Source organism: Python bivittatus, unplaced genomic scaffold (assembly GCF_059951505.1).
Source record: "Python bivittatus isolate LINGU-HERP-01145 unplaced genomic scaffold, Pbiv_v1 ctg000850_np1212, whole genome shotgun sequence".
Lineage (NCBI taxonomy): Eukaryota > Metazoa > Chordata > Lepidosauria > Squamata > Pythonidae > Python > Python bivittatus.
In genome coordinates, this window is record NW_028277112.1 from 29,264,470 (window position 1) to 29,276,956 (window position 12,487).

General features: G+C 41.0%; 1 protein-coding gene across 1 annotated transcript; it reads right to left on the reverse strand.

The window, feature by feature from the left end:
* Positions 1–1,118: 1,118 nt before the first annotated feature.
* On the reverse strand, positions 1,119–10,621 carry HINT1 (histidine triad nucleotide binding protein 1). The gene is made up of 3 exons (XM_007438358.3): positions 10,459–10,621; positions 8,886–8,990; positions 1,119–1,444 (listed from the first exon to the last, which is right to left on the reverse strand). The coding sequence occupies exons 1-3, from the start codon at positions 10,567–10,569 to the stop codon at positions 1,280–1,282; spliced, it is 381 nt and encodes a 126-aa protein (XP_007438420.1). The 5' UTR covers positions 10,570–10,621; the 3' UTR covers positions 1,119–1,279.
* Positions 10,622–12,487: the final 1,866 nt, after the last annotated feature.

Below are 12,487 nucleotides of genomic sequence, written 5' to 3' on the forward strand. Positions count from 1 at the left end.
AGGAATAAAACCAGCATTTTGTTTTAAATGAAAGGAAATCTAGAGTGGTGCTGGAGTGATTTAATGAAGTAAGGCAAGGCTGTTGCAAGTTGTCCCTCTCTGCCCTCAGCAGATCCCATTGGTCCATCCACCCCTCCAGCTTTGCCAGTGCCCTCTCTTCCCTCAGCCACTGCTTATGAACTAGCTTGTCTGCCTGTTCCTTACAACCGTCTTACTCTAACCCATATCCCACCTGCTGTCCTGTCCCTCTATTCCTCCCAGTGCACCTCCCTCCCTATGCTCAGCTGCCATCCAGGTCTTTGGCTTTTTTCTGCTCTTACATCCCCACTTCTGCCTGTAATAACTGTTTTGATCCATGCACAGAACAAAACAGCCCCAAATTTGTTCTAGGTGCAGACCAAAGCATCCTGTTTCAGCTGAGCCATGATCCACCCAAAATAGAACCTTTTGCACATCCCTACATCTTGCTATCTTTTAATTCCAAATTTGAATCCCATTTTGATTTACCTGCACATCCATAGTCCTGCTGGGTACTCTGAATGCTGAGCATATTGTGGGCACTCACAATTGGACACCACAAAAGAGGAGTTTGCCCAGTTACAAAATGGCTGCTACTGTGAGCTTGGCAAACCCCAGAATGCCCGTTAACAGAGGATGAATAAGAGAGGTTACTCCCTTTCAGCCTAGTAGCACCCATCTGCATGGATGCTAAGCCAGTATGTAGATCTTTGGATCATTTAAGTTTTTTGGGAATGTATTTTGGCTTTATTCAAAGTGGGTATGTCTGTGGGTATGCGTATTAGTTTCAGCAAAGAAAACAATATTTTGAGAAGCAAAAGGAAAACATCCAGGCATACAAATTGCTAATGTTATTTTCAGAATAGCACCTGTGCATTTGCAGCTTTCTGCTTTAACAAAAATACTGAAAAATATTAAAATTAAATACAGTTAATTTGATTATTCCTGATACACCTAATACTTCCTTTCCTAACACATTAACATTACAATTTAGAAACAATGTTTGGACAGTTTCTGGGGACTGTATCCAAGGATTGTAGAAGCCAAATGTAGCCCTGGGTCTCAGATTGTTAGATAATATGAAAAGAAAGAAAAAAGAATCCAGTATGCTTCAACTTTATTAATTTATGGGCAAAATGTATAATTGTGTTCCATGAGAAAGATTAATTAATTGGTATTATTGACAGGGGCTGTATTTTCAATACAAGTGTGGACTATATTCAACAGAATGAGGACAACACTTTTTCTTCCCATGTTTTTCTTAGCCTGGAGGCCAACCCATCTGACGTCCCCCAAGCACATGGAGATGCACATGATAGACCGATTGACCACCATCTGGACCTTCATTCAAAACCATTCGGTATCCTCTAGTCAGGCCTAATTCAGCTGCACATTTCTTGCCCACAATGATTAAATGTCCAAGAAGCTGGAAAAGAAAAGCACATTATTCTAAGACATAACAGAGAAAAAAACTTCTTAGAATGGCCAAACAAAAATAAAGTTCAGTATGAAGAGTGTACTCTTACAGTGCAGTTTCAGTATCAGTAAAAGTTAACCTGGCTGTTCACCATAGATGGGGAACATACAGTATAAAAGAAGGGCCAAAGCAGCCTGCATATTCAGCCACCATTTCACCAGTGTTCCTTTCAGCAGATTTACTTACTGTTGCATTGAAGATTAGCTCAGAAGAATGACAGTAAAAAAAAAAGGCTGAAACCTAGTTTTTCCTTCTTCTAGACTGGCATAAAAGTTTAGAGAACATGCAACCGAATAATTACCGTTAATCCGTTCTGGCGTGGAGGACAGGGAGCCGGCTATTGCTTGGAGGGAGAGTCCCCCTCCCTACAACCACGTGTCAGGGTGGAAAATGGCCACGGACCACGTGTCAGGGGCGTAAAAATGGCCGCGGACGTGTCGGGGCGGAAAATGGCCACGGACCACGTGTCAGGGGCGGAAAAATGGCCGCGGACCACGTGTCGGGGCGGGAAAATGGCCGCAGACCACGTGTCGGGGCAGAAAAATGGCCGCAGACCACCTGTCAGGGGCGGAAAAATGGCCACGGACCGTGTCACGGGATATCTTGTTCGTACCCCGAGGTGGAGTTCGCAAACCGAGGTAAATTTTTGCGGCCGGAGCTGGTCGTAACCCGAAAAGTTCGTTAACAGAGGCGTTCGTAACCCGAGGTACCACTGTACATGTATTTTTTTAAAAAGGAAGCTTGCCTGACTTGAATGTCACTCCTGGTAATTTATATGGATGCATCCATGTAGGTTTTTTGCCATGATACAAAAGTTGTTTGGTGTTGCCTTCCTTCAGGCTAGTTTTTGGTCTTGAGTTTAACCAACAGCCCTGATATTTCTTCCATCCAAGTGCTAATCAGGACTGACCCTACTTAGCTTTCTAGATTGGCCAAGGACAAGCTAAATGCTGTTATCTATTGAGGCCTGTAAAACATCAAGCTTGGGCATGCACTCTGTATTTTCATGTCATGCATACAATAAATTATTGTATAAATTAATTTTATATTGTGTATTAATAAATTATTAATACCTATATCACTAAAAATGAGAACATTGTATAACAGATTTACCATGATGGTCTATTTGCTACTGTACAGATAGGGCATTCCATCCTGGAATATTTCTCTCCCATTTGCTCCAAAAGGACTAGAGAGTTCTGACACTGCTGCTGTGGAAGGAGACAGTAGCATCCCGAGTTTTGGAACAAGCCAGAAGAGCAGCTCAAGAAAGGACACTTGAAAAAAGTAGGCATAGAGATTACAAGAAACTATGTAAAAATGGTTCCTGAAATTGACAGGACCCTGATGCATCTTTTCTTTATTGCTTGGATGGGCTGGGTGTTCCATTCCTGCTATAGAATATGGATCTTTGGGTCCTTTTTTCTAGAGCTCAGTCAGGGTTTTCCATAGGGGGACATATCAGAACTACTGCAATGCACTCTAGAGGGGGCTGCCCTTGGACACCACCTGGAAGCTGCAGTTAGCCCAGAATGCAATGGTGCAAGCAGCAATGGGCATGCCGTGGTATCCAGATGCTTCGCCACTGCTCTGCAAGCTGCATTGGTTGTCAGTCAGTTTCTGAATGAAATTCAAGGTGATTATTATTTTCATGGCCTAGGGCCTGATAATTTGAGGGACCACCTGTCTCCAATACTTTCTGCCCCTCCAGTAAGATCTGGCAGAGTATACACGCTTCAGGTCCCTCCAATTAAGCAATGTCATGTATAGGACCCAGGAAGCATTCCTTCTCTGTTGTAGCATCTGCCTTCTGGAGCAGCATCCCCACCAAGATCCATAAGGCTCCCACTCTGATAATGTTCCTAAAGTCTCTGAAACCCTGGCTTTTCTCCCAGGCCTGGGGATTTGATCAGCACGTTGTCTAAGCAGTTGTTCAAATAAGGTAGGTACAACAGTAACCATCACCTTTATGAATCTCCACAACTGCTGACAGGCTGAATGGAAGAGCCTTGAACTGTTAGCAGATGCCCTGGTAATCAAATCTCTAGAACCCCTAATGGGACGGGTGGCTTAGGATACACAGGTACGTTTAGCAAGACCAAACCATCTCTGTTTTCTGGAAGCGTTCTTTAATGGATCTCAAGGTTTCTATTTGGAACTTGCAGTATTAAATGTGGTGGTTCACCTGCTTGAGGTCCAGGATGATGTCATTCTTTGGTCTTCTTGGGAACGATGCAAAATATGAAAATGAGTCTTAGAATCTTTCACAACAGGAGAACCTGTTTGAGTACTTGAATGCTTCAGTTGTGATTTATGACCTTCAGGATTAGACAGGATGGGGTGAACTCTATGAAATAACTATTTAAAGACCACCTTTTGGAATCGTGCATCTGAAGTTACGTGGATCCATAGAATTCCATTAGCCTCCTGCCCATTGATGTTTGTATCTTCCATTTTTGGTGGTGGGAAAAGACAATGTCCTTTGGATGGTTTGAGACTAGTGAAACTTATTTTCAGGGTTTCTGCCTCGCCCTTCCTGCTCCCCTGCCCAACGATCTGCATTGGGTGTGGTAGGAACAAAAGTAATGGTAGGTATACCCTAATGTCCTACTGCCTTTGCCTCAATATTTTTTGGTGATGTAGAAGAGGACAGGGATTAGCACTATTTTCTCCTACTCTCCTAGGGTCATCTCAGTTGAGCAGCCTGGATACAGCGTTTCTCACTCATTTTATTTCTCATGGAGTGGGTGGACACTAGTTCAGGCCTGATCTGCAGAAGCCATAGCCCAGCCTCAGCCTTCCCCAGGTGTCTCTGGTAACTGAAAGGTCACAAAGGCTTTCAGGGGGGTTATTGCCTAGCAGAACCAGCTGATGAGCATTAGAAAGATTGTCCCATTCGTGAAGGATGGGAAATTTGAATGCCCAGAGTCACTAGCTCCGGTCCCCTCTGGTGCCTTGGCAGTCTGGTTCCATGGAGTAGCAGCTTCAGAGACTGTTAATGTTGCCTGCTTCACAGCTGACACCTTGACAGCCGTGATATTGGTTAAGGTCTTCTGAGGGCAGTATGGTGGAGAAACCGGAGATGGAATTCAGTACCTTGTCTTGGCCATAACAACTGGAGAGATCCTGCAATTCTCCACAGGCAGAGAGCTGGTGGCCATGACGTTGCTGGCCATGGTGTCTGTAATAGGTGATGCTGAAGAGAACATAAAGTAGAAAAAACTAGAGGAGACGTCTGGTGGTTCAGCTGATCCTAGCCATCTGAGTGGCTGGGTGAGCTTCCAGATGGGTGTGCCCTCTACAGCAAGGGAGGGTCAGGACAGGGGGAATTCCTGTTCTATCTCCTCCCCCCCAAAAAATACCACCCATATCTTCAACCCTTGCCTCTGAAGCAAATGGGAAGGAGAAACCCATTTGTGGAATGCTTTGGTTCCACTGTAGAAAAAAGAGAAATTAAACATAAAAACTAGTATACTCAAAGCAAATTTCAAAATAAAGTTCAAGCAGGACTTTTGGCAATAAATGTTTTTAAAATATGGAAAGAATATTTAGTTTCTCTAACCACTGTATAACTGTCTGAGAATGGGTATCCTTCCAGTTTTGTAATATTGTTTTTTAAATCATAAAGGAGTACAATATCAATTTCTACTGTCCTGTCAATTCCAAACCACTGATCTATAATTCAAAGAAAATAAGCACCTATGAAAATCAATTAATTTTCCGGCAAATGTATGAAAGAATTTCATATTAAGCAGAATGTTATTTCACTTGACCACATCATATAAACCAGTGTTAATTTTAAGCACCACTATCTCCAACAATTAGTTAAACCTAAAAAATGCTTCCTAAAAGATGTCCAACAGATGAAAAAAAAATTAGTAAGAGGGATTTCCATAGGTTCTAATGTAGCTGGACCTAACTAAATATGCTAATTCCAAGATAGCCCATGAGGGCAAGGTTCCAGAAAGCAAAATTTGCCAATCATTTTTTCAAGAAAAAAGATCCATTATATGGGCTAAAGTTGAATATGAAAAATTAAAAACTGCTTCCTTGAAAACTGAAGCATCTTTAGGGAAAAATGGGTGTTCCCCAAATAACCCTTTGAAACAAGGCATTAAATGTCCGAAAATAGATTTTTGGAATATATAAAGGATGTCACGTATGGTATAAATTATTCATGCAAAACATCCATTTTAGAAATGTTATTTCTTCTACAGGTACTCAATTTAAGTAAACCTTATCTCCAAATCTGTTATTATATTCTATAACAACGTATTTCAATTTAGTTTAACCATCTAGGTCAGTGATTCTCAACCTTTTTGAAGCTGCCGCCCCCCTAAGGAGCAGAAAATTTTTCAATGCCACCCTTTGGGGAGGGGGGGGAGTTACTGAATTATAAAAGGCAAAAGTTTTAAGTAATTTTTTTCAGTAGACTTACACACCAAATTTGTTCGATTTAACTCGATACTTTTGGCCTGGAAGGTAATTGCATTCCTTTTATTAAAATTAAAATGACTAATGCAAAAAAAATGAAGCGAACGAAAAGCAACTCAAGAAACACGGGTCAAATCAAACATTCATATTGAAAGGACGCTCAACGCATGCACTGCGATTAATCGCGTGGGAAGACAGCTGACGCACGCGCTGCGATTAATCGCGTGGGAAGACAGCTGACGCACGCGCTGCGATTAATCACGCAGGAAAACAGCTGACGCATGCGCTGTGCTGGTTGGGATCGGAGAAGAATCGTAGTGTCTTCAAGGTCACTTTTTTCAATTTTGTTATGTTGCAGCCTGATACTACAATTGTTCAAATTCATTTTTTTTCTCATTAATCTACACTCAGTACCCCATAATGACAAAGTGGAAACAGAATTTTAGAAATGTCTGTAAATTTATTAAAAAGGAAATACTGAAATATCACATTGGCATAAGTATTCAGACCCTTTGCAACAACACTTGAAATTTAGGTCAGGTTCCTCTTGATTGTTGCTGAGCTGTTTCTACACCTTGACTGGAGTCCACCTGTGGTAAATTAAATTGATTGGACATGATTTGGAAAGGCACACACCTCTCTACAGAAGGCCTCACAGCTGACAACGCATACTGTATCAGAGCAAAAGCCATGAGGTCAAAGGAACCGCCTGCAGAGCTCAGAGACAGGATTATTGCAAGGCACAGATCTGGGGAAGGCTACAAAAAAATTTCTGCTGCACTGAAGGTTCCCAAGAGCACAGTGGTCTCCATAATTCTCAAATGGAAGAAGTCTGGCACAACCAGGACTCTTCCAAGAACTGGTCACCCGGCCAAACTGAGCAATCGGGAGAGAAGAGCCACAGTAAGAGAGGTGACCAAGAACCTAATGGTCACTCTGACTAAGCTCCAGAGATCCTGTGTGGAGATGGGACAAAGTTCCAGAAGGACAACCATCATTGCAGCCCTCCACCGATCTGGGCTTTATGGCAGAGTGGCTAGACAGAAGCCTCTCCTCAGTGCAAAACACACGAAAGCCTGCTTGGAGTTTGCAAAAAAGCACCTGAATGACTCTCAGACTGTGAGGAACAAGATTCTCTGGTCTGATCAAACCAAGATTGAACAGTTTGGCCTCAATTTGAAATGTTATGTCTGGAGGACACCAAGCATCGCTCATCACCTGCCCAATACCATCCCAACAGTGAAGCATGGGTGGTGGCAGCATCATGCTGTGAGGGTGTTTTTCAGCAGCAGGGACTGGGAGATTGGTCAGGGTTGAGGGAAAGCTGAATGGAGCAAAGGACAGAAATATCCTCAATGAAAACCTGTTCCACAGCGCTCAGGACCTCAGACTGGGCCGAAGGTTCACCTTCCAACATGACAATGATCCTAAGCACACAGCCAAGACAACACAGGAATGGCTTGGGGACAATTCTGTGAATGTCCTAGAGTGGCTCAGCCAGAGCCCTGACTTGAACCCTATTGAACATCTCTGGAGAGACCTGATAATGGCTGTCCACTGATGGTCCCCATCCAACCTGACTGAGCTTGAGAGGATTTGCAAAGAAGAATGGAAGAAAGTCCCCCAATCCAGGTGTGCAAAGCTTGTCGCGTCATACCAAAAAAGACTCGAGGCTGTAATTGCTGCCAAAGGTGCTTCAACAAAGTACTGAGTAAAGGGTCTGAATACTTACAATAAATACATGTGATATTTCAGTTTTTCCTTTTTAATAAATGTACAGACATTTCTAAAATTCTGTTTTCACTTTGTCATTATGGGGTACTGAGTGTAGATTAATGACAAAAAAAATGAATTTGAACAATTGTATCAGGCTGTAACATAACAAAATTGAAAAAAGTGAAGGGGGTCTGAATACTTTCTGAATGCACTGTATCTAGAATAACCTGCAAAACAATTAATTTTAGTATGGAAGATTTGGGGCTATCAGTAAGCTTCCAAAAGGGCTTCTGGAAACAAATAAGGATTATTTTATACTCTTTATCTGCAGGTCCACTGCTATGCTTAACTGCACACACTGAAGCTTCAAATAAAAATAAAGGAAAAAGAAGTTAACTCTGCTGTACATTTCTTCCCAAGTGATCAGGTAAGATCCCATTAGTCTTCACCCACTTTGGAAACAAATAAAAATATGTAATCAACTCTAATAATTCCTGAAGAAAACAAAATTTTGAAATTAAAAAAAAAAATTCTAATAAAATTTATCAAAGGCCTTCTGTGCAGCCACTGATGTAAGAAGAGCAGCATCCACCTTAACATTATTTAAAACTACAAACTGTTGGTCTCTTGCCTATAATAAATAAATCCTGTTTGATCAGCAGGTATAAAGGTCAGTAATACATTCTGAAGTTATATAGCAGCAATGCCAGTTATTTTTAAACCTACATGTATTCATTAAGTAGCTCTATCATTTGTTTATGATGTTTACTTACTTTAAGAACTACAGTATAAGCTCCTCAAGGGAAGTAGATAAAATATTATAGTCTAATACAAAATTATAGGGCCAAATTATAGAATTCTCCAGGAAAACCATTTGGCCCTGACATTTTACCACTCCTCATGCTATCAATAATATAGTCCTCCCTCCACCTCACCCTCATAGCTTTTTTTGTTGACAAACATGGGAGGGAATCTGATTTCTTTTTAATCAAATCCATAACATTTAAAAAAAATAAAGCCTTGAACAAAACTATTGAAAACTTAAATGTATGTCCTTTAGTGTTACATGCATATTATGATCACCCTATATCACTGGACTAAAATTCTGAGCTTTTGCTGGTTTAGCCAACATGCCAAAACTTCACCTGGTCTTCATCTCTCAAACTTTGCTCTGAGGTAACTCTTCTTCTTATTGAAAAGCTGGCCACTACTTAATAAAAAGCCCTTTTGCAATACTTACATCTTCATCAGTATCTTGTACTTGAGATAACTGAGCAATAGGCTTCTTGGGAACCACTAGGAAATGAGTTGGAGCTTGTGGAGAAATGTCATGGAACGCGAGGCACTGAATGGAAAAAGGCACCGCTTTAGTAATAGCTTTTACAAAATGAGTATAAATTTTAAGTAAGCCTATGAACGGAAAACAAGTTTTTACTGGAATACTTTATATGAAATATTCCTCTGTGCTAGGCTGCCCTCTTCATAACGCAACAGTATTTTAAAATACAATTAACAATTCAAGCAAAATTTTATTAGGGGTTATGGACATGAAGACTGTGAGAAATCCTAATGGATTTGTTGAATTGTATTGAATCAATACTTTTTAAAAAAAATATATAGCACTACTAGGATCCTTAAAAATAACCTGGCTCAAAATGATAGCACTCCTTCCAATAATAAACTCAGACTGTGAGTACAGACAAGACTATGGCCAAAATAGACCCATAGAGAAAGAGAGAAGTATCAGAATGTCTTCAGAAGCCCTAAGGAGAAAATCCTCTCCAGACTGGGACCCTTCCCTCATAGCTAGGATTAATAATTGCAAACCAGGTTTTATTTTTACTTAATTCCTGGATTTAGAGGGAAGCGACGAATCAGGTTTGGGTATGCTCATAATAGGCTCTTCCTCATTTGCATGTAACCATGGCAGTAAAATGCTCTAGCAACATCTTTTTTCTAGCATGTCCCCATGATGTCTTCTTCATGTTGTCCTCAGCATAGGAGTGAAACAATCTTACATTGTCCTTAGATATGCCAGTGTTTTCTTCTTTAGGCTGACCTAGTCCAAGGGTATCCCAAAAGTGTACAGAATCTGTCAGGCTTTATCACCTATTACTTTGGAGAAAAGTCAAGTGATTTGCTTATTTATTAGATTTATATTGCACCTTTCCTCCTGGAGTTCAAACAGGAAATACATAGCATTCCCTTTTCCAGTCATTATGGGTTGGGGATGAAACGAAAATATCATGAGAACCTAAATCATATCTCACCATGGCTAGCTGTATGTGAAATTATACAAACCCCATGCAGGGACAAGGGCCCAGTAGCTGAAAGTTACCTTCTAATTGGGAAGAGACTGCAGTAGTGGGGGAGTTAGTCCCCTAATCTCTGCCTTGCTAGAATTACTCTAAAGAATTTGAAGAAGTTTCACCTCCAGGACAGAAAACGTAAGACGCAGGGGAGGGCCCATTAGCTGCAGGTAACATATCCTTCTCGCTCCTTCTCTGGGGCGGGGAGGAGGCAAGAAAAATGGAGCCTCCACGTGCAAAGGCAGTCTACCTCCATGAGCCAGGCTTCAGGAAAGCGAGCGAGGCACTCGGTTTGCTTGGCACCCCACCCCCTTGCCACGGGATTACAGTTCCGAGCCAACAAGGCCACGGAACGTGGCTTGAAATCATGCGAGTCACGATCCAGCCCGGCGATGCGGCTAGAAAAGACAAATGGACCTGGGCCGCTTATGGCCGCAGCCATGCAAGTGCGGACTCGCCCCTCGAACGGAGGAGGAGCCGCCGAGCTCGTCCCCGCTTGCCCACCTTCTCGTCCTCGAAGATGATCTTGGCGGGGATCTCTTTGCGGATGATTTTTCCGAAAATGGTGTCCCCGCCCGGCTGAGCCACCTGAGCCTTACGAATCTCATCCGCCATCTCTGCCCGAGAAGCACCCGGCGCTCCGTGCGTCCTACCTTCTACCCTCCGGGCCCACCCCATCGAGTTCACCAATAGCGAGCGTAGGATGGGAAACCAACGACAAGACTGCCCTATCAAAGGGATACGCTGGTAGAACTGTCCCTCTTACTGGTCCATCCCCCTGCCCGTCATTTTATTCCCGCCTTCGCGTCTTTCCCGAGGAGTAGCAATTCCAGGGGTTCAATCGTATGATGCGGCAGCAAAGTAAAAGAGTGCTGGGGCTAAGTTATGCGCTCAATGAGTTCAGCGTTTTTCATAAGCTACTATAGGCTTCATAAATAGCTGTTGCCTTTTCTTTTCAGTCATTTGTTCACCCTCTCTATTAATCAGTTTTATCATTTTAACATTTCCTAAATGGCACTGTATTTATATCCGTTATTTATCCAACTGCATTTTTGAGATTGGAGGGTCACAAAAAGATGTTGACAAAACCGACAAAAAAGGGGAGGACAAGTATATACGTAATAATAATCATAGTTTGAAAACCAGACCAGAATGGCCAAGGAGAACAGCGTCAAAGGACTGAAAGGAAAGAAGATTCAACTGTAGTTGAAATGGCTAATAGGTGTTAGATGTAACTCAGTCTGTAATTCTGAATAGACAACCTAAGGTTGCCTTAGGTATGGGTTGGGATGACCCAAAGATATCATGAGGACACAGCAGAAAAAAAAAGTTTGGGCAATATTCCTGCCATGGCTAGGTGTATGTGAAATTATACAAATCCCATGCAGGGACAAGGATCCAGTAACTGAAATTTACCTTCTATTAGTTGAGAAGAAGAGACTGCAATGCTGGGGGAAGTTAGTCCCCTCATCTCTGCCTTGCTAGAATAATACTATTACTGAGAAAAGTTGTTACTTGGGGATTCTAGACCTGAGGATGCTGTTTACAAAATTCTTCCAGGTGGTGGATTGCAAAAATAGTTATATTTTAATACTGGAACTATAATAATGTATGTTATGTTGAACCATTTCCATGTAAGTTTATTACATAATGTATTTGATCATCTTAAAGCTATCAGACATTTTTTTTCCTGCAAAAAATATACATGGCTTGTTTTCATGGTTCAGTTTTTCTTCTGTAAATACATATTCTCCATAATCATTTTCCAAAATACCTCTTTGTTCAAACTGTACAAGCAAAATAAAAGCAACCTCTGAAGAAATGTATGATGATGATCTCAAAGTATTTAGTAACTATGTCATTATTAATTAATTTAATTATTTTCCTGATAAATATTCCATCAGATAATTTTCTGGGAAATGTTAAGTACATATAGTAGTTTTAATGACAACACTATCCATGTTTACCCAAAATTAAATGTGAAATTAAGGCAGGATGCTCTGGAGTAATGAAAAAAATCAAGGAACAATTGTACATGTCTAGTTATAACACTGTCTCAATAAACTTAAGGACTGAATTAATTGTATATTGGTACCTATGGATATTATATGGAATTTTTTCTTTATTTTTTTTAACTAGTATTTTTTCTCTTTTTTTGTCACATTTGTTTTATATAATCACCATTATTAGATTTTCTTTTCTTTTTTGTATAACTGTCATTTACTAGTTTTTTCCTATTTGTACTGTAGTTTTAATTAATGGTTTATGCAAACCTCTTTGATAACCTGTATTTTTCCCTAGGAACAGCTTCAAAAAGCCTTAAATAAAATAGTCGTTCTTTTGTGTAATATGCAAAATTAAAGCATCCTTAAAGTCTTACAACAGAAGTTATGTCCCCAGCACCCACATCAGGTAATGCTATTATTCCATCACATGTGAATTTGAAGCAAAGGAAAACATTCAAATTGTTCTCTGTTAACACCATTTTTGTGCCTAGTGCAGTTGGCTGGGGAATTTTGGGAGTTGAAGTCCA